The sequence below is a fragment of the Oncorhynchus kisutch genome, linkage group LG7 (genome assembly GCF_002021735.2).
Source record: "Oncorhynchus kisutch isolate 150728-3 linkage group LG7, Okis_V2, whole genome shotgun sequence".
Classification (NCBI taxonomy): Eukaryota; Metazoa; Chordata; class Actinopteri; order Salmoniformes; family Salmonidae; genus Oncorhynchus; species Oncorhynchus kisutch.
In genome coordinates this window covers 50,198,565-50,221,700 of record NC_034180.2, presented here as the reverse complement: position 1 = coordinate 50,221,700, position 23,136 = coordinate 50,198,565, and the positions used below count along the sequence as shown (strand labels likewise).

The following is a 23,136-nucleotide window of genomic DNA, read 5'->3' as shown; positions in this document are numbered from 1 at the left end:
GCCAACTAGGGAGGATGTCAACTGGGGAGGATGTCAACTGGGGAGGAAGTCAACTGGGGAGGAAGTCAACTGGGGAGGAAGTCAACTAGGGAGGATGTCAACTGGGGAGGAAGTCAACTGGGGAGGAAGTCAACTGGGGAGGAAGTCAACTGGGGAGGAAGCCATCTGGGAGGAAGCCAACTGGGGAGGAAGCCAACTAGGGAGGATGTCAACTGGGGAGGAAGTCAACTGGGGAGGAAGTCAACTGGGGAGGAAGTCAACTGGGGAGGAAGTCAACTGGGGAGGAAGTCAACTGGGGAGGATGTCAACTGGGGAGGAAGTCAACTGGGGAGGAAGTCAACTGGGGAGGAAGCCAACTGGGGAGGAAGTCAACTGGGGAGGAAGCCAACTGGGGAGGAAGTCAACTGGGGAGGAAGCCAACTGGGGAGGATGTCAACTGGGGAGGAAGTCAACTGGGGAGGAAGCCAACTGGGGAGGAAGTCAACTGGGGAGGAAGCCAACTGGGGAGGAAGCCAACTAGGGAGGATGTCAACTGGGGAGGAAGTCAACTGGGGAGGAAGTCAACTGGGGAGGAAGTCAACTGGGGAGGAAGTCAACTGGGGAGGAAGTCAACTGGGGAGGAAGTCAACTGGGGAGGAAGTCAACTGGGGAGGATGTCAACTGGGGAGGAAGTCAACTGGGGAGGAAGCCAACTAGGGAGGATGTCAACTGGGGAGGAAGTCAACTGGGGAGGATGTCAACTGGGGAGGAAGTCAACTGGGGAGGAAGTCAACTGGGGAGGAAGTCAACTGGGGAGGAAGCCAACTGGGGAGGAAGCCAACTGGGGAGGATGTCAACTGGGGAGGAAGCCAACTGGGGAGGAAGTCAACTGGGGAGGATGTCAACTGGGGAGGAAGTCAACTGGGGAGGAAGCCAACTAGGGAGGAAGTCAACTGGGGAGGAAGCCATCTGGGAGGAAGCCAACTGGGGAGGAAGTCAACTGGGGAGGAAGCCATCTGGGAGGAAGCCATCTGGGAGGAAGCCAACTGGGGAGGAAGTCAACTGGGGAGGAAGCCATCTGGGAGGAAGCCAACTGGGGAGGAAGTCAACTGGGGAGGAAGTCAACTGGGGAGGAAGTCAACTGGGGAGGAAGTCAACTGGGGAGGAAGTCAACTGGGGAGGAAGTCAACTGGGGAGGAAGTGTAATTCATCAACTGGATATGGATCTAAACTGCTACAGTAAGTCTATTTTTATTTAGATTATTTCTCACTGACATGAAAGGGGTATATCAGCATTCGTTTTGAAAACCGTTTCGAAAGCGATGATTTATTGACCTTTCTAAACGTTAAAACACACAACGTCAGAATTGTAGTTTTCACAGAGCCAAATGTGGGCGAATGTAATGACTGAAAACCTTACATAAGAAGATGGTTCTCGGGTGTTACCTGTCACCCAGTCATTTATGATGCAGGTCTACCACTTTATTTAGGCTTTTCAATGTCTTATAGGCCTGTCATGCAAACATACAAAAGTTTAAATCAATCATTCACTTGTGTGTCATGCCTATAATTTCCGCTTGGACATCACAGTGCCACCTCTCCCTGTCTTCTCTACCCCCTCCCTGTCTTCCCCAACACACCTCTCTCTGTCTTCGCCAATTCCCCAACCTCCTCCCTATCTTCCCCAAACACTTCTCCCTGTCGCCCCCCCCTCCCCCCCTTCATTAGCACACACCTACAGTAGGGCTCTATTTTCGGCTGCCGTTAAGGTGGCGCTAGTGTCATCACGTCCTCACAAAACCCATGACACATTCGACAATGCCACTGACTTTAAAGGCAATTTGAGACTGACTGATCTACAAATCACTTTGCATCATAAATAACTACTCAATATTTTTGTTTAGATCAGTCAGTCAGTCACAATTGACTCATGATACATCACGGCTTTGATGCTCTCGAACATGGCCACAGTTTGCCTAAAACTGGGGATTTGTGCAGAATCAATGAGATAAGATACAGTTAATCACAACAGATAAGAGCTTAATATTTGATCTATTGTATAAACTATACAGCCAACATACAACTCAAACTTTGGCATAAAATAAACTACATGTCCACATCCTATCTTTTAATGTGGGTTGATAGTCTGTGTTAGTTGTTCAAGTCTTTCAAAAATAGAAGCCTATTTACAGAACATTTGGAATTGATGTGGACTGTTTCCAGGCAGCACAGTCACATTCATGCCAGATTTTTTTTTCATGTATTTTTTCAAAGAAGAAAACTATTGTGTACAGAGAGACTCATTGGACTGCACTGCGGAGCCGGAGTTGTCGAGTAGCTGAAGGGGCCCCTTGTGCCACTTCCATTCTTTAAACAAACACAGGAAGTGCTCTGCAGCCACATTTATTTACATACCACAGGAACTAAAGAACAATTCACTGACCCTGCTCAAGATCACTCCAATGGTACACTCTTAGAAAAAAAATTGTTGTTTCCAGGTAGAACTCTTTAGGTTCCAAGTAGAACCATTTTGGGTTCCATGTACAACCCTTTTGTCACGTCCTGACCTTAGTTCCTTTTTTATGTCTCTATTTTAGTCTGGTCAGGACGTGAGTTGGGGTGGGCATTCTGTGTTTTGTTCTGTGTGTTAGATTTCTATGTGTTTGGCCTGGTATAGTTCCCAAACAGAGGCAGCTGTCAATCATTGTCTCTGATTGAGAATCATACTTAGGCAGCCTGTTTTCCCACTATGGGTTGTGGGTAGTTGTTTTTGTGTGTATTGCACCTTGCAGAACTGTTTGTTTGTCGTGTTGTTGTTTTGTTCAAGTTTTCATATTTATTAAAAGTATTATGAATACTTACCACGCTGCACCTTGGTCCTCTTTCTCCTTCTCCCGATGACAATCGTTACACCTTTCCACAGAGGGTTCTACATGTAACCCAAAATGGTTCTACCCGGGACCAAAATGCTTTTTTACCTGGAACCAAAAATGTCCTCCAATGGGGTCACCCGAAGAACCCCTCTGGAACCCTTTTCTCTATGAGTGTAGTAGATAGCAACCTCAAATGACTATATAATAAACTGGGGAGGAAGTCAACTGGGTTGAAATATCAGCATTTACTTTTCTCAACCACATAAAACCATGGACACATAACAATAACAAGACAGCTAATACCACTAACATTATAGAACAAAATCACATATAGACACATTGAACATCTGTCAGTGGTTGGTTTTAATCAGTTATTCGGGTATAACAAAAAAATAAATGCTATCCTGTCTGCCAAGGGGAAAAACAGCATTTAAGATGTTGGTGAGACTGACTGAGCCTCCACCAGTAGCCCTCAATAATTGCCTGACAGTATGTCCCCTTGCTGTACATACACAACCTGACCCATGAACCAGCATGGGTGTGAACTTCCTAGCATCTCTTCCCCATCCTGTCTATCTATTGTTTTAGAAATTAACTATTGTGCTTTTTCCGGGCTTTCATGTCAGCAGAGGTTTTAAATGAGTTAGAAAAGGTTGTCTGGAAAAGGGCCCAGTTCTCTGTCACAAATTGGAACCAATTTTTTATTTTTTCATTTTTATTATTGCTTTTTGGGGAAGACATTTTTGTCTGTCCATTTAGAATGTAAATGAAGGCTTTATTCTCTCAATTTAAACGAGATTAGTCGTTTCACATAACACAATTAATAACTAAATCAACAACTATAGACTATCGAAAATGAAAGAAATATAATATGACAAATTATTACAAACAAATCGTTATTTTCATATGAATTAATACATCGGGAAATCATTAAATGCCATGTTTTAGCGCTTTCATGGTTTTTGCAAGCTATACACTATTTGATGCGGATCGGTTGTTGTTGTTTTTCAGCTGGAAAATGATTACCTGACTTTGTATAGGACAAACAAGCAGTCTGATATTACGTTTACTCAGCACGGGAGCCATCTGGATAACAAGTCAAAACAATGAGGGTGCTGCTATTGTTTTGGTTTTCCACAACGGAACTTGCTTCAGCAGGAGACAAAAACCAACTGGGGGAGAGAAAAAAAAACGTTTTAAGTGTATATAGAAAACAGGATGCAGGAGCTTGAATGTACAATTCAAAGTCGCAACACGTTGTACTTTGGCAGGGAATAGAGAGCCTCGTTTGTCATCCGTTTGCCAATAAGGCATAAATGTAGCATATAAAATATTTAAATCAATGGTTGTTGTTGGATTATGTGGGAATGATGCTTTTGCTAATTTTACTGCAAATCTCTGTCTGGGGAGCCACTGGAGCAGACACTGGCGGAGAAGAAACGGTGTGCACATCCAATGCCTGTTTCACTTTTCATATAGAGGGAGTCAGCTTCGAAGACGCTCGTATGAAATGTGTAGATAACGGGGGTTACTTGGTAACAACTAAAGACAAAGCTGAGGAAGCAGAGCTTCAATCAATCCTTACACAGATCGATTTAAGGAATCGCAATTTGGACTACAAATGTTGGATCGGACTGCAATTACATAAAGGGGACTGCATTATAACGGGCTTGAGTCTCAGAGGTTTTAAGTGGATATCTGGAAGTGAAACATCCCAATATTCCAACTGGGAGAAGGAACCTCGCAGCACCTGCACAGAAGAGCGTTGCGTATTGGTATACTATTCTTTATCCGGTCGCAATGATTTAAAATGGACGGATGGATCTTGCAAAGAAAAGGCTTTTTACGCTTGCAAATTCTACTTCAAGGGAATGTGTAAACCTTTGTTGTTGGCAGGAGGGGAGCAAGTGAATTACAAGCTCCCATTCTCAGCAAATCCATTAAATGAGGATAATAACTTGACCGCGTTTCCATTTGGAACATATGCTGAAATAAGATGTAATGGCAATGACCACTTTTCTATTTGTAAGTTAACGGATGGTGTCTATGGCTGGACTATCCCCGGTCCGTTTTGCGCCACGGATAAACAGAGTTGTGGCTATAAAAACGGTGGATGTGATCATGTGTGCTTTGATAGTGACCCCGGTGGTATTCGTTGTGGATGCAAGGACGGTTATGTGTTAGGACAGGACAGAGTATCTTGTGACTTAAAGGAATATTGTCACAGTTCTCCATGTCAATACCAATGCGTAACAGGACAAACGGGGTTCTCCTGCGTATGCCCAAGCGGCTTCCAATTGGATAAAGACCAATTTGGTTGTATCGATGTCGATGAATGCCAAATGAATGCCTGCGACGGTAATCATTGCGTCAATACCCAAGGTAGTTACACTTGTAAGTGCAATAAAGGCTACAGAATGGTTGAGGGCAAATGCCACGATATAGACGAGTGCACTGAAACTAGATGTCCACAAATATGTCTTAACTCTGAAGGATCCTTCTCCTGCCATTGCATCGCAGGGTTCACTGTGTCCGAGGACGGTCATACTTGTATAGATATAGACGAATGCCTCAGTAATCGATGCGAGGACAAATGCACTAATACCATTGGTAGTTTCATGTGTTCCTGCCATCAGCACTTCCGGTTACACCCTAATGGTATCACCTGCATTCGAGATGTGACTGTTGTTTCCACTGTTGAAACGTCAAATGTTTATAGAGACAACGACCAACACGACGAGACCATTGACACTATAACCATATCTAAGGTTGAATTACAGAACGAGCCTCAGTTCACCGACGGACCACCTCAAGGCACTATTACGCAGGACATTACGCGCGAGGAGCCATCCAGCAAAACCACTGGAACTAGTTGGTTTACGCATAATGGCTCTTTTTTGAGCTCGTGGCTGTTTATTGGCATTATTGCTTCTCTTGTTCCACTACTTCTTCTAATTGCAGTAACCTCTGGTATTGTCATGTTTCGATGTAGTCGTTCAAAAAGAGAAGCGAGGAAGAAAATCGCCACTGCTGACAGTTATTGTTGGGTGGCTTCTGGTATAGAGACTCAGTTGGAAAAATTTGACGGGTCACTTGAAAGCACGGCGTGAAATAGTGTCAACTCGGGAATGTAAAAACAATATAATTCTGACATTGCATTATTTACGAATATATAAATAAAACGTGTTCATAAAATTGTTTTTTTTTAAGTATGTCTGAAATCCTTCAAAAAAGCACATATTTTATATGATCATTCATAAAGGTTACAATCGTATTTAATCATCATAACAACCTGGTCTCAGCGTATTTCCCAGTATTCTGTACGTACATACATCAGAGACACTCCATTTCGTATAATATGTTATGTTTCATATGGTATGTATTAAAAAAGCTAGGTGGCTAACGCTAGCAAGAGGGTTAGCTAACATACTTAGTAGTTGCAATGTAGCTACAAAGTAGAAACTAGTTGAAAAGTTGCTAGTTAGCAAAAATGCTAAAGTTGTCCATGATGAGATTTTAACAAGCAACCTTTGGGTTGCATTTACCACGACCAGACCAACCACTCACCTTTTCTTTTTTGCCTTAAGTAACTTTCTGTCTTGCGTAACTATACTAAACATAACATGTCATACTAATTTGAGTGATCCAGATTTACATTTACGACGTTACGTCTAGTCTATGAGACCAGGCTAGTCATAAGAGTTGCTTCATATTCACAGATGGCATGTTTTTCATTACACCTGAAATGTTTGGCCTAATTTACTTGAATACTTCAAGTCTTCAATTTACTTGAAATTATATGATACAATGTTGTATTTGAGCAATAAGGCGTGGGTGGGTGTGGTATATGGACAATATACCATGGCGAAGGGCTGTTCTTATGCACGACGTGGTATATTGGCCATATACAGTACCACAAACACCCGGGGTGCCTTATTGCTATTATAAACTGGTTACCAACATAATTAGAGCAGTAAAAATACAAATGTTTTGTCGTAACCCTGGTATACTATCTGATATAGCAGGGCTTTCAGCCAATCAGCATTCAGGGCTCAAACCATCCAGTTTATAATATTCTATATTAATATTCTAATATTACACTGACACATTTTAATAAAGTAGGCTTATCAATGAATGATTAGAATTATATTATTATATAATTCTATATATATATAATGTGAATCCAAATAAAGAAAAACCCCTCGTGTGCCAGTGGCAGTGAGCCACGCATGATAAATTCCACCTTCAATATTTGAGGAAGTGAAGTCACTTGGAATCTGCAATTGACAATAAATAATAACTCCAAAAGTTATATAAAAACATTAAATTCAAGGCACATTTAAACCGTGTTGATGTCTTCACTATTATTCTACAATGTAGAAAATAGTAAAAATAAAGAAAAACACTTAAATGAGTAGGTGTGTCCAAACATTTGACTGGTACTGTATATATAGATCAACTCAGGACCCGTGTGGTTAGAGTGTCCGCCCTGAGATTGGAAGGTTGTGAGTTCAATCCCCTGCCGAGTCTTCACTTGGTACTCAACATTAAGGAGATAATGTAGATTGTAAGGTTGTGAGTTCAACCCCCTGCCGAGTCTTCGCTTGGTACTCAACATTAAGGAGATAATGTAGATTGTAAGGTTGTGAGTTCAACCCCCTGCCGAGTCTTCGCTTGGTACTCAACATTAAGGAGATAATGTAGATTGGAAGGTTGTGAGTTCAATCCCCTGCCGAGTCTTCGCTTGGTACTCAACATTAAGGAGATAATGTAGATTGGAAGGTTGTGAGTTCAATCCCCTGCCGAGTCTTCGCTTGGTACTCAACATTAAGGAGATAATGTAGATTGTAAGGTTGTGAGTTCAACCCCCTGCCGAGTCTTCGCTTGGTACTCAACATTAAGGAGATAATGTAGATTGTAAGGTTGTGAGTTCAATCCCCTGCCGAGTCTTCGCTTGGTACTCAACATTAAGGAGATAATGTAGATTGTAAGAAAGGCCCTGCAATAGGCTAGCGTCCTGTCTAGGCTGTGCACTTGTACATCAAGCTGCCTCACGCTACAGAAACAGGAGATAAGGTAGGAGCCTATATGAGCCGCTCTCCCACAAGCCAAGGCTACATACTAGCATACCTATGCTAACTATGGCCCCTGCTACATTGTTTACGATGAGATGATGTCCATTTACTTTGATGATTTGACTTCCTAAAAACAGCAGTGTGCCTGACTGCTTAGCTACTGAATATGTGATGCTCCATAACATTGGCAATTAACAAACCTGTTCTTGGCAATACTTTCTTCGTTCTCTAGTCAGTAAAAAGTGTATGTTATAAATGTCAGTGTCCAGTTGCAGGTGGACATGGACATTAGCCAAAAAACTAAGAATATTGAGAAATATATTAAATCCACATTTTGTATTGAGTAAGAAATGCCGCATGCATGTTTGTAGATAGATATCTGTTCCGGTCGCACTGTGTGACAGTTATCACAGCTACAAAATTGGCTATATTGTAAAAAATCATGAATAAAACATTTAAAAAACTTTTTGATCTTAATTTAAGGTAAGGCATAAGGTTAGCAGTGTAGTTAAGGTAAGGTTTAAAATCCGATTTTATCAAGATAAATTATAAATAGGCAGGGTTTAGACATTATCATGACTTTGTGGCAGTGGTAACTAGTGATGACCCTGTGTGACACGCTATCATCTACATGTGGTTGCAGGAGTATCGCATAGACATGACTAGTTCCTGCAAATATGTTGGGAAATGCAAGATTCCAAGCAGCTAAAATCGGAGGGAACTCTTCACTTGATGGAAAACGTGGATTTAATATCTTTCTGAATAATTTCATTTTTTGGGGGGGGGGGGAGAACCACCTGTAAAATGGACAAGGACATTTATAAAATACACTTTATAACAAATCGAGAAAAAAGAACACCAAGAACAGGTTAGTTGAAAAATTCCTTGCGAGGCTTTCCATAGCAAATCTGCAACGGGTATTTGTATTTATTATGGATCCTCATTAGCTGCTGTAGCTACTTCTCCTGGGGTCCAGCAAAATTAACGAAGTTTATACAATTTTAAAAACATTACAATACAAGGCAAAGGGTGGCTACTTTGAAGAATCTCAAATATAAAATATTTGGATTTGTTTAACACTTTTTTTTGCTTAATACATGATTCCATATGTGTTATTTCATAGTTTGTCTTCACTACTATGCTACAATGTAGAAAATTGTCAAAAATACAATTTTAAAAACACTTGAATGAGTAGGTGTGTCCAAACTTCTGACTGATTGTAGGTAGGCTAACTGAAATGTAAATCCTCCTAGCTAGCTAGCTATTAGCTGGCTCCTGAATGAGTAATGAGGTGTAGTGAGTAACTACCTCTTCCTAACTGAGGTCTTTACTTTGCAACTTCAGCGTAAAACAGGTAGAAAAATGATATGTTTCCTATAGCTCTAGGTTCTGTGTGCTACAATCCAATTTAAAATGAGCTAGTTGATTCAGCAGCACCAATTATGATTGAACTTTTGTATGGTAATGAGGAAACCTTCAAAATAAAAGCCCGCATTTCAACACATTGTAATTTAAATAACTGATTCAAAATATTGCATTTTAGTCAGAATCCACTTTTTATTGTGCTAATAAAACAATGCAATTAGTAATTGATGAACAAATGTATATGGTTTTAAAAACATTTTCTAAGAACAATAATAAAAAATACAATGTTGAGAATATTGGGCTATAGACAAAAACCTTACTACCTGTCTCAGTGGGGTGGAAAATACTTGGTATGGTCTCTACAAATCAAGCATGAACCCGATGTCCTGTTAGCCTGTGTTACCTTCTCGACGAATGTTCCCCTAGGAGGAATGTTCCCATAGAGTCTGTCCAATGATATTGATTTCAGCAGTGCCCACGGGAGATTTGAAATCAGCTTTCTCCAAACTCCTCCTTCTAGCAGCCCGTTTCACTTCGGAGAGAAATATCGAATTCCCCCAAGATAGCCTTGAACACGTTCAATAATCCTAAAAAATAAGATTTGTTGAAATACCATCCGGTATTAGTAGAAAAAAAAACTCTTAATGCAATATACACGCTCTCTGATGTGTCTTCATCATTATAGGTTTTACATTGGAGCTAAAAATCAAAATCCATTTTCTTTCACACATTAACAATCTTACAGTACTGTATAGTGAGCTGTTTAATGATATTTCACCGTTTTACAGTGTAAGCCAAACTGAAACACCATCTGATAGGCTCAACGCTCAGTTTGGGTTTCACATTGTCGATAAAGAGGAAAATCAAACCAAATGGTCTTTGGCACGTTGGGTGTGGCTTCTGCATTAGATTTTTGCTCCCATTTAGTCTATTACAACCCTGCTGTCCACTTGTTTATGAGGACCTCTAGTGGTATACATTGGTACTGTTCCATTCGAAGTTGGCTTGTTCAGTAATTTGAAATTAGAACATAAAAAACTGATGGGGGAATGAAAACCTTATAGAATATGTACGTCTCCCAGGTCATTATATATTTGGAACTAGGTGATCATAAAAGCATAATAATATCGTAACACTTTATACTGTTTTGATGGAAATCATTTTATCTTAATAAATAGGTTGACAGTATATCAATATGAATCAATAAAAACGATAGGATGGTTGATCAATAAGACGACACGTCATTTTTAATCAAGCTATTAACTTATAATTCCAGTGACACAAAGTTATGGACGCTAAAATAAAGTGTCATTTAATTAAAATAGTGATTTGTTTCTCAGTAAGCCGTTGAAACACAAAGCAGTGGACAATGTTCAATGTTGTTAAATGTGCAGTGTGTTCAATCAAGCAAGAATGTCTTCACAGAAGAAAACGGGGGAAAAAGCTAAATTATCCAATTGACTGAAGCATGTAGATCCAGCCATTTCACACGCACTGACGCAATCTCCCTCCGCCACTGTTGAAACAGACTTTTCCACATAGCCTCCTAGGGGAACATTCGTCGACAAGGAAGCCCATTGGTCAGAGCGTTGGGCTGGATCGAATCCCCGAGCTGACAAGGTACACATCTGTCGTTCTGCCCTGAGCAACACTGTTCCCCGGGCGCCGAAGACGTGGATGTCGATTACAGCAGGCCCACTGGGTTAAATGCGGAAGACACATTTCTGTTGAATGCATTCAGTTGTGCAACTGACTAGGTATCATTCTTTCCCAGGCTGACACGATAGCTGTCGTCAGTCTTTGACTGATAAAGCGTTATAGCTACAAACTCTAAAAATGGTGAGTTGTTTGACGAGCTATCTACACTCTTTTTTGCGAAACTTCGCTTGATAGCTATTTATTGATTTTAATTTGAATTAGACGCACACTTGCTAGTTAGCTAAATAACAAGTTGGTAAACGTTAGCATTTATTGTGAGCAAAACTATGGGGGACATGCTTCATTATTTAGTTTTGTATAAACATAAGGACATTTTTGTTAACATTACAAAAAATATGTAAAGTGTCTGTCACATGTTTCATGAGCTGAAAAAAAAGATCTCCGAAATGTTCCATACGCTCAAAAAGCTTATTTCTCTCAAATTTGGTGCGCAAATGTGTTTACATCCCTGTTAATGAGCATTTCTCCTTTGCCAAGATAATCCCTCGACCTGACAGGTGTGGCATATCAAGAAGCTGATTAAACAGCATGATCATTACACAGGTGCACCTTGTGCTGGAGACAAAAGGCCACTCTAAACTGTACAGTTTTGTCACACAATGCCACAGATGTCTCAAGTTTTGAAGCGCGCTGCAATTGGCATGCTGGTTACAGATAATTTAAGTCTCATCCAATGTGTTTTTAGAGAATTTGGCAGTACGTCCAACCGGCCTCAACTGATAAAAGTGAAAAAGGTTCTTCATGGGGCCATCGCTATGAACAGATATGCACCTCAGTCCATCAGGTAAGGGGTTGTCTATTTTGCGGGCAATGGTAACGTACTTAAGTACAAATATTTTAAAGTACCCCAAAATTACTTAAGTAGTATCTGTACTTTACTTTTACTCCACTACATTCCTATAGAAAATATACATTTTCCCCGACATCCAAAAGTACATCTTTACATTTTGAATGCTTAGCAGGACAGGAAAATGGTCCAATTCACACATCCCAGGTTACCCCTACTGCCTCTGATATGGAGAACATCCCAGGTTACCCCTACTGCCTCTGATATGGTGGACTCACTAAACAGAGAACATCCCAGGTTACCCCTACTGCCTCTGATATGGTGGACTCACTAAACAGAGAACATCCCAGGTTACCCCTACTGCCTCTGATATGGTGGACTCACTAAACAGAGAACATCCCAGGTTACCCCTACTGCCTCTGATATGGTGGACTCACTAAACAGAGAACATCCCAGGTTACCCCTACTGCCTCTGATATGGTGGACTCACTAAACAGAGAACATCCCAGGTTATCCCTACTGCCTCTGATATGGTGGACTCACTAAACAGAGAACATCCCAGGTTATCCCTACTGCCTCTGATATGGTGGACTCACTAAACAGAGAACATCCCAGGTTACCCCTACTGCCTCTGATATGGTGGACTCACTAAACAGAGAACATCCCAGGTTACCCCTACTGCCTCTGATATGGTGGACTCACTAAACAGAGAACATCCCAGGTTACCCCTACTGCCTCTGATATGGTGGACTCACTAAACAGAGAACATCCCAGGTTATCCCTACTGCCTCTGATATGGTGGACTCACTAAACAGAGAACATCCCAGGTTACCCCTACTGCCTCTGATATGGTGGACTCACTAAACAGAGAACATCCCAGGTCACCCCTACTGCCTCTGATATGGTGGACTCACTAAACAGAGAACATCCCAGGTTACCCCTACTGCCTCTGATATGGTGGACTCACTAAACAGAGAACATCCCAGGTTACCCCTACTGCCTCTGATATGGTGGACTCACTAAACAGAGAACATCCCAGGTTACCCCTACTACCTCTGATATGGTGGACTCACTAAACAGAGAACATCCCAGGTCATCCCTACTGCCTCTGATATGGTGGACTCACTAAACAGAGAACATCCCAGGTTATCCCTACTGCCTCTGATATGGTGGACTCACTAAACAGAGAACATCCCAGGTCATCCCTACTGCCTCTGATATGGTGGACTCACTAAACAGAGAACATCCCAGGTTACCCCTACTGCCTCTGATATGGTGGACTCACTAAACAGAGAACATCCCAGGTTACCCCTACTGCCTCTGATATGGTGGACTCACTAAACAGAGAACATCCCAGGTTACCCCTACTGCCTCTGATATGGTGGACTCACTAAACAGAGAACATCCCAGGTTATCCCTACTGCCTCTGATATGGTGGACTCACTAAACAGAGAACATCCCAGGTTATCCCTACTGCCTCTGATATGGTGGACTCACTAAACAGAGAACATCCCAGGTTATCCCTACTGCCTCTGATATGGTGGACTCACTAAACAGAGAACATCCCAGGTTACCCCTACTGCCTCTGATATGGTGGACTCACTAAACAGAGAACATCCCAGGTTACCCCTACTGCCTCTGATATGGTGGACTCACTAAACAGAGAACATCCCAGGTTATCCCTACTGCCTCTGATATGGTGGACTCACTAAACAGAGAACATCCCAGGTTATCCCTACTGCCTCTGATATGGTGGACTCACTAAACAGAGAACATCCCAGGTTACCCCTACTGCCTCTGATATGGTGGACTCACTAAACAGAGAACATCCCAGGTTATCCCTACTGCCTCTGATATGGTGGACTCACTAAACAGAGAACATCCCAGGTTACCCCTACTGCCTCTGATATGGTGGACTCACTAAACAGACATGTTTTATTTGTAAATTATGTCTAAGTGTTGGAGTATGCCCCTGGCTATCCATAATTACAATATTTTTTAAAACAAGAATGGTGTCATCTGGTTTATTACTATAAGAATGTTAAATTATTTATACTTTTAATACTTATGCATATTTTAGCAATTACATTTACTTTTTTTAATACTGAAGTACATTTTAAAATGAAATACTTAGACTTCTACTCGAGTAGTATTTTACTGGGTGACCTTCACTTTTACTTGAATCATTTTCTATTTGTAACATTCCTACTTATATTGCCCTAAACAGAAATACTTTACCCAAGTTCCCATTGACATATCATAGTTCTTCAGATCCCCTAACAATACAGTTTGCAGGTCCACCTGAACCACGTTATGAAATGACACATCCATTCCTGAATCCAAAAGTGAGCCACCGATGGACAGTACCAGAAAATATGATCTCTTTATTGACTTGGTTTCCTTGTGGCAGTCTGCACAAGGCTGACTGTTCAATGCCCGCCAACACACTGAGTGGACAAAACATTAGGAACACCTTTTTAATATTGAGCTGCACCCCCTTTTACCCTCAGAACAGCCTCAATTCGTCAGGTCATAGATTCTACAAGGTGTCGCAAGCATTTCACATAGATGCTGGCCCATGTTGACTCCAATGATTCGCACAGTTATGTCAAGTTGGCTGAATGTCCTTTGGGTGGTGGACCATTCTTGATACACACGGGGAAACTGGTGAGCGTGGAAAAACCCAGCAGTGTTGCAGTTCTTGATACACTCAAACCGGCATGACTGGTACCTACTACCATGCCCCATTGAAAGGCACTTAAATCTTTTGTCTTGCCCAGTCACCCTCTGAATGGCGCACAAGCCATTTCTCAATTGTCTCAAAGGCTTAAAAATCCTTCCTGTCTCCTCCCCTACTTCTACCCTGATTTTGAAATGGATTTAACTGGTGTCATCAATAAGGGATCCTATTTTTCACCTTGTCAGTCTGTCATGGAAACAACAGAAGTTCCTAAATGTTTTGTATTTTTGTAACAAGTATGTTATATAATAACTTAAATTGAAATGGATTGATGTGTCATCTGTTTTCTACGTCCGTTCATAGACCCGATGCCGAGGTATTCGGACATCAAAGACCTGTTCCCAACTCACTTTTACTTCATATGGCATTGTTTTCAAACCTTTTGACTTGAAGTAAAACAAATTATATTTATTTATACTGAATCATTTTCAGCCATTTATGATTTTTAATGGACAAATTATTTAATTGTCTTGCAATTTTGTGGCAGAGCTGCGATGAGTTGGTTATAATTTGGTATTGAGCATACACCTCCACATACACTGTTAGTTACTTGTGTGACAATTTTTACCGTCCTTGTTTACAATGTCCTTCATAAATATTATTCCCTTGTACATTTTCTTCCAATAGTTTTTCTTTTCTCTAGCAGTACATTGAAGTTGAACCATAATATTTGCTGCAATATTAGATCTGACTTTTCTGGAGGATGGAATTTAACTGTATAGAAAGGAGAATACTTTAAACAGAGATCCATTGTCAATCCACGACAATGTCAGGTTTTAATCTGTAGAAAGGCAAAAAGTCTGTGTTGCCCAGCAACAGCCCCAAAACATCACTGCTCTAGAGGAGATCTGCATGGAGGAATGGGCCAAAATACAATTGGTGGCTGACAATACTTTTTTGCCCCACTGTATGATCTAAATTGATATTGTTTAAAGGTAACATCTCTTTTCATATTTATGCAAACCTGTCCAAAACACAATGTAAGAATGAGAGTACTGTATGTTGAAGGCTAGGCACAAATAACTGAACTGCTCACTTTTGTGTCTGTACGTATACAGACAAGGAGGCATACAAAGGTATGTCTATTGGTATATTATGCAGATCACATTTACCATCCCTTACCTCTTCAATGACTCCCATAGGCCTCTACACTGGACAAGGTGAATAAAAACCATAATCAGGACTTTTTTTTTTCACCACAAAAACCTATTGTGAAGACCAGCATCCCGGAGATGCCTCTTCACTGTTGACCTTGAGACTGGTGTTTTGCAGGTACTATTTAATGAAGCTGCCAGTTGAGGACTTGAGGCGTCTGTTGGTCAAACTAGAAACTCTAATGAACTTGTCCTCTTGCTCAGTTGTGCACCAGGGCCTCCCACTCTTTCTATTCTGGTTAGTCAGTTCTCTGAAGGGAGTAGTACACAGCGTTGTAACAGATCTTCAGTTTCTTGGTAATTTCTCACATGGAATAGCCTTCATTTCTGTACACACCGGGATCTGCTGGCTAGAGCTAGTTTACAATGTATGGACTTCTAGAAAGAATAAGTCCTAAGACATCAAAAAGGAGGACCAAGGCACTTTTCATATACTTCATCAGAATGCTTTTGAGTACTCCCTGACGAAGGCCATGCAGCCGAAACGCATACATTTTTAAAAACCTTTGTTTCCATTGAACATGCCATAAAAATAAAGGCATTTTAATTCATTATTTGAATAGTGCCTTAGTCCTTTAATTTTTATGATCAATTTGCTCCCTTTTACCAAAGAGCACACTGTCTACCAAAACCTACTATTGTGTACCTTAGCGGCACTTCACGTCCTCAATAGTGGTCCTGGTCCTCTGCCGACATGCCACACCACCTCCCATTGCACTGTATGTATTAACACTTTTTAAAACAACGGCTGCAGTGCTTAGAACACAAAAGGGAAGGTTTTGGTAGAGCATCTATGTCAATGATTCTGAAAGATCTATTTGCATAAATAGTTAATTGATTGACTATTGACCTCCAGTGAGTTTTTATTGATGAGATTTATCCTAAATCGAAGAGGGATAATTGGATTCAGCATAAAGACATTCTTACTCGTAGCCAATAGTTAGGCCTACATACAATAAATATAGGCACAGAATTGACCAAACAGTTCCATATATCTTTAATAGATTGAATTCAAATATGTATCAATACTTGTCATTTTACACACATGTTAACGATCTAACCATTGATGATACCATTGTCTTTGCCTCAACCCAGGTGTTATCCTGGACTGCACCCTCTTTCCACCACTACATCTGTCGCTGAAACCCAGATCCAAGCATTTATCATCTCCCGTCTCGACTACTGCAACTCACTAATCTCCAGGCATCAACGCAAGCTCCCTCCATAAGCTCCAAATGGTTCAGAACTCTGCAGCCGAACTCCTCCCCCACACTGACATCACACTCGTTTCCCTTTAAGCCCCTCCCCCTTGGTTTCATTTCTTCCTGACTTCGTCTTGTTTTCTGTTTAGTTTCCACAATGGTAAAAGCGACATTGAAAATAAGTCCCATGTATTATTATAATAAACAGGGACACTATCAATGTTGTCACCATCCAATGAATATATATATGGATAAAACATCAAATACATTTAAGTGTTTTTTGAAAATAACATACCTGGTTACCTGCATTATGTACCAACTTCAGTTCAACAAAGGCTTTCTGCAAAACATAAGGCAGATTGTAGTTCTGGACGAGCCTTGTGAACAGAATACACTACAGTATCGTCCACATACAAGTGGAGGTTACAATTTCTTACAAACCAATAGTGCTTATATAGATAGTAAAAAGTACAGGGCCCAAAATCGACCCATGGTGGGGCACCTTTAGTACTAAAGGAAACTTTACTTAACACCATCAGAAGTGTCCTCTCGGTCAGGTTGTTTTCAAACCAAATGCAGGTTGCCTGACCCAGGCCAATTTTTATTTAAGTAGGCAAGTCAGTTAAGAACAAATTCTTATTTTCAATGACGGCCTAGGAACAGTGGGTTAACTGCCTTGTTCAGGGGCAGAACGACAGAATTTTACCTGGTCAGCTCGGGGGATTCGATCTTGCAACCTTTCGATTACTAGTCCAACGCTCTACCTGCCGCCAAAATTGGTCAACACAATCGAAAGACTTCCACAGGTCTATAAAAAAGGGCAGCACAATGTAATTTTACAATGTAATTGATCAGCAAAGACGTAGCAGATAGTGCTATGATGAACACTTAACTGATTCAATGAGGTGAAGCACTTCTCACAGTCAGGACAAGAGTACGACTTCTCTCCTGTACTTATTCGCTGGTGGTGTTCGAAAGTACCCACATTCAGAACATTGATAAGGCTTTTTTTTCCTGCGTGCACTCTCTTATGAACGGTTAGATGACTTGGTGAGGTGAAATCCTTCCCCACGTTTAGAGCAGGAGTAAGGTTTTCCTCCTGTGTGTTTTACTTGCGAAGGTTCAGACTGTCCAGATGAGATTCTTCCACACTCGTCAGATCAATAGTAAGGCTTCTCCCCTGTGTGCACTCTGATGAAGTGTTAGATTGCTTGATGTGGTGAAGCATTTCCCACAGTCAGAGCAGCAGTAAGGCTTCTCTCCAGAATGTTTCCGCAGGTGTCTTTCAAGATATGATGGGAATGGGAAGCTCTTCCCACAGTCAGAGCAGGAGTAAGGCTTCTCCCCTGTGTGAGTTATCCGATGAGAGGTTAGATGACTTGATGTTGTGAAGCATTTCCCACAGTCAGAGCAGGAGTACGGTTTCTCTCCAGAATGTTTCCGCAGGTGTATTTCAAGATATGATGGAAATGGGAAACTTTTCTCACAGTGAGGACAGTGGTGAGGCTTCTCTCCAGTGTGTGTTCGCTGGTGCACGTTCAAGCCACTCAGTTGCGAGAAACTCATCCCACAGACCGAGCAGGAGTACGGTTTCTCTCCAGAATGTTTTCTCATGTGTCTTTCAAGATATGATGGGAATGGGAAACTCTCCTTACACTGAGGACAGTGGTGAGGCTTCTCTCCAGTGTGTGATCGCTGGTGCACATTCAAGCCACTCAGTTGAGAGAAACTCATCCCACAGTCAGAGCAGGAATAAGGCTTCTCTCCAGAATGTTTACGCAGATGTCTTTCAAGATATGATGGGAATGGGAAACTCTCCTCACAGTGAGGACAGTGGTGAGGCTTCTCTCCAGTGTGTGATCGCTGGTGCACATTCAAGCCACTGCGTTGAGAGAAACTCATCCCACAGACAGAGCAGGAATAAGGCTTCTCTCCAGAATGTTTACGCAGATGTCTTTCAAGATATGATGGGAATGGGAAACTCTCCTCACAGTGAGGACAGTGGTGAGGCTTCTCTCCAGTGTGTGTTCGCTGGTGCACATTCAAGCCACTCAGTTGAGAGAAACTCATCCCACAGTCAGAGCAAGAGTAAGGCTTCTCTCCGGAATGTTTTCGCACGTGTCTTTCAAGATATGAAAGGAAAGGGAAAATCTTCTCACAGTGGGGACAGTGGTGAGACCTCTTCACTTTACTCACTTTCCGACGATGCTTGACTGAAGCAGGAAATGTCTCAACTTGGTCAGAGGAGTTAGGGGTCTCTCCTGTGTAAAATGACAACAGAACATCAAGTGAGCTGGTGAAACACAAATGCTTAATTTTTGCATCAAATGAAAAGAAAGCAATGTGACCAATAAAGCAGTCCTGAAATGGGTTACTTACAGTAGGTTTCTCTGCTTTGGAACTAATGAGCAATCATTTTGACTGCAACATTCTAACAGTGTAATTTAATCCATTTCATATATGCTTTCACAATAATAACAACTTGGTTGTGTTTATGAACGTCTAAGGTAACATTAAAATATATTTAACTTTATTTCAAACACAATAGCATATTCCTTTGTTACTCTGTAATAAACAAAACCACTAAAAACATGTGTTCAATCAATTTAATTCATGGAGCGCCCTTTTGTTATGACTATGAAACAGAAAGTGTGTTTAGGCAAACTTTTTTTTTGGGGGGGGGGGGGTAGAAATTACTTCTTGAACGTGAACTTTCATGTGCCTTAAACTTGTATGCCATCTGTAAATACGAATAAATTATGAGCCTAGTTGGTTTAGCCACAGAAAAAGGACAGCAACCTTCCCGCTAGCCATGATTGGCTGAGGTAATAAGTGGGCTGGACATGCCGAGAGATGAGTTTGGAATGCTTCTGTCCATTTGAGCTGGTCAGTATGTGAAGGTAATCCTGTCTAACGCGGCTTTAAAATTAAAATAAAAGTATTGTTTATTAAAACTTAGACTATGCAAGTATCCATTTCAATAGAACGTCACCACAACAACTATTTCAGGACACTCTCTCATTCGTCGCCAGACCCACTGGCTCCAGGTCATCTACAAGTCTATGCTAGGTAAAGCTCCGCCTTATCTCAGCTCACTGGTCACGATGGCAACACCCATCCGTAGCACGCGCTCCAGCAGGTGTATCTCACTGATCATCCCTAAAGCCAACACCTCATTTGGCCGCCTTTCGTTCCAGTACTCTGCTGCCTGTGACTGGAACGAATTGCAAAAATCGCTGAAGTTGGAGACTTTCATCTCCCTCACCAACTTCAAACATCAGCTATCTGAGCAGCTAACCGATCGCTGCAGCTGTACATAGTCTATTGGTAAATAGCCCACCCTTTTCACCTACCTCATCCCCGTACTGTTTTTATTTATTTACTTTTCTGCTCTTCTGCACACCAATATCTCTACCTGTACATGACCATCTGATCTTTTATCACTCCAGTGTTAATCTGCAAAATTGTAATTATTTGCCTACCTCCTCATGCCTTTTGCACACATTGTATATAGACCCCCCCTTCGTTTTCTACTGTGTTATTGACTTGTTAATTGTTTACTCCATGTGTAACTCTTTGTTGTATGCTCACACTGCTATGCTTTATCTTGGCCAGGTCGCAGTTGCAAATGAGAACTTGTTCTCAACTAGCCTACCTGGTTAAATAAAGGTGAAATAAAAAATAAAATAAATAAAATAAAAAAGTACCAGAGCGCAGAATAACGCTGGAGGGGATGGCTGACGTTTTACTGGCTCCTAAACCGGCTGTGCTATTTTGTTCCGTCTTTTCGCATTGTTTAACTTATTTTGTACCTAAAGTTGCTGCTACAGTCTCTTATGATCAAAAATAACTTCTGGACATCAGACCAGCGATTACTCACCTCGATCTGGAAGAATGTTTCTTTAAAAACAGTCCGACGGGATATACTGCTTTCTCAGGGGCCCAAATCCCTGTCATTTGCGATGGCGAAAAAAAGGGGGCGGAGGTTGTGCTGCCTTCGGAGAATTCTTAGGCGAGTGAGTAAACTCCCACTGCCATCCTTTCTATTGGCCAAAGTGCAATCATTGGAAACTAAAATGGATGTCGTACGATCAAGATTACACAACCAACGGGACATTAACAACTGTAATTTATATTTCACGGAGTCGTGGCTGAACGACGACACAGATAATATTGAGCTGGCGGGATTTTCTATGCACCGGCAGGACAGAGAAGCTATGTCTGGTAAGACGAGGGGTGTTTGTTTATTTGTCAATAACATCTGGTGTGCGATGTCTAATATTAAATAAGTCTTGAGGTAGAGTACCTTAGGTTGGACTACAGCTTATCATATCTACCAAGAGTTCTCATCTATATTATTCGTAGCCATCTATTTACCACCACACACCGATGCTGCCACTAAGACCGCACTCAACCAACTCTATAAGGCCATAAACAAACAAGAAAATGCTCATCCAGAAGCGGCGCCCCTAGTGGCTGCGGACTTTAATGCAGGCAAACTTAAATCCATTTGACCTAATTTCTACCAGAATGTCACACGTGCAGCCAGAGGAGAAAAAAAACTCTAGATAACCTTTACTCCACACAGAGATGCACACATCTCTCCCTCACCATCCATTTAACAAATCTGACCATAACTATATCCTCCTCATTCCTGCTTACAGGCAAAAACTAAAGCAGAAACTACCAGTGACTCGCTCAATATGGAAGTGGTCAGATGACGCTGACGCTACGCTACAAATGGCATTGAGGAGTATACCTCAGTCAAACCCAGCAGCGAGCTTCCCAGTGACGCGAGCCTACCAGATGAGCTAAATGCCTTTTATGCTCGCTTCGAGGAAAGCAACACTGAAGCATGCATGAGAGCACCAGCTGTTCTTAACAAATGTGTGATAACACTCTCGGTAGCTGATGTGAGCAAGACCTTTAAAACAGGTCAATATTCACAAAGCCACGGGGCCAGATGGATTACCAGGATGTGTACACAAAGCATGCACGGACCAACTGGCAAGTGTCTTCACTGACATTTTCAACAGCTCCCTGTCCTCTCTCTGTAATACCTACATGTTTCAAGCAGACCACCATAGTCCCTGTAACCAAGAACACTAAGGTAACCTGCCAAAATGATTTTCGCCCCGTAGCACTCACGTCAGTAGCCATGAAGTGCTTTGAAAGGCTGGTCATGGCTCACATCAACAGCATCCTCCCGGATACCCTAAACCTACTCCAATTCGCATACCACTCAAACAGATCCACAGATGACACAATCGCACTCCACACTGCCCTTTCTCACCTCGACAAAAGGAACACCTATGTGAGAATGCTGTTCATTGACTACAGCTCATAGTTCAACACCATAGTGCCCACAAAGCTCATCACTAAGCTAAGGACCCTGGGACTAAACACCTCCCTCTGCCACTGGATCCTGGACTTCATGACGGGCCGCACCCAGGTGGTGCGGGTAGGTAACAACACATCCCCATTCTGATCCTCAACACTGGGTTCCCTCAGGGGTGTGCTTAATCCCCTCCTGTACTCCTTGTTACCCACGACTGCGAGGCCAAACAACTCCAACACCAAGTTCTGACAACACAAGTGGTAGGCCTGATCACAGACAACGATGAGACAGCCTATAGTGAGGTCAGAGACCTGGCCGTGTGGTGCCAGGACAACAACAACTCCCTCAATGTGAGCCAGACAAAGGAGCTGATTGTGGACTACAGGAAAAGGTGGGCCGAACAGGCCCCCAATAACATCGACGGGGCTGTAATGGAGCGGGTTGAGAGTTAAGTTCCTTGGTGTCCAGATCACCAACGAACTATCAGGGTCCAAGACAGTTGTGAAGAGGGCACGACAACACCTTTTCCCCCCCAGGAGACTGAAAAGATTTGGCATGGGTCCCTAGATCCTCAAAGTTCTACAGCTGCACCATCGAGAGCATGGTTGCATCACCGCCTGGTATGGTAACTGCTCGGCGTCTGACCTTAAGGCGCTACAGAGGGTAGTGCGTAGAGCCCAGTACATCACTGTGGACAAGTTTCCTGCCATCCAGGACCTATATACTTGGAGGTGTCAGAGGAAAGGCCCAAAAAATTGTAAAGACTCCATTCACCCAAGTCAGACTGTTCTCTCTGCTACTGCACGGCAAGCGGTACCGGAGCACCAAATCTAGGACCAAAGGGCTCCTTAATAGCTTCGATCCCAAGGCATAAGTCTGCTGAACAATTAAGCAAATGGCCACC

The 23,136-nt window shown here is 42.0% G+C and overlaps 2 protein-coding genes and 1 long non-coding RNA gene across 3 annotated transcripts in view; 2 read left to right on the top strand and 1 right to left on the bottom strand.

The window, feature by feature from the left end:
* Positions 1 to 3,554: 3,554 nt before the first annotated feature.
* Positions 3,555 to 6,054, top strand: LOC109894726 (complement component C1q receptor). The gene has a single exon (XM_020488422.2). It carries the CDS (start codon positions 4,220 to 4,222, stop codon positions 5,960 to 5,962), a length of 1,743 nt encoding a protein of 580 aa, XP_020344011.1. The 5' UTR covers positions 3,555 to 4,219; the 3' UTR covers positions 5,963 to 6,054.
* Positions 6,055 to 10,636: 4,582 nt separating this feature from the next.
* Positions 10,637 to 17,807, top strand: LOC109894725 (uncharacterized). Its single transcript, XR_002255904.2, has 3 exons — positions 10,637 to 11,131; positions 11,697 to 11,795; positions 16,788 to 17,807. It is a non-coding gene; the product is annotated as an uncharacterized LOC109894725 (long non-coding RNA).
* The window catches only part of LOC109893825 (oocyte zinc finger protein XlCOF6.1-like), a 28,721-nt gene continuing 22,250 nt past the window's right edge, over positions 16,666 to 23,136 (bottom strand). Inside the window, exon 4 of the mRNA XM_020487025.2 lies at positions 16,666 to 19,155. Coding sequence (XP_020342614.2) covers positions 18,050 to 19,155 — 1,106 coding nt within the window. The 3' untranslated portion in view covers positions 16,666 to 18,049. The remainder of the gene's footprint in view (positions 19,156 to 23,136) is intronic.

Bases quoted from the DNA above. Each gene is read 5' to 3' on its own strand.
- LOC109894726 (XM_020488422.2), top strand. From the start codon at position 4,220: ATGATGCTTTTGCTAATTTTACTGCAAATCTCTGTCTGGGGAGCCACT.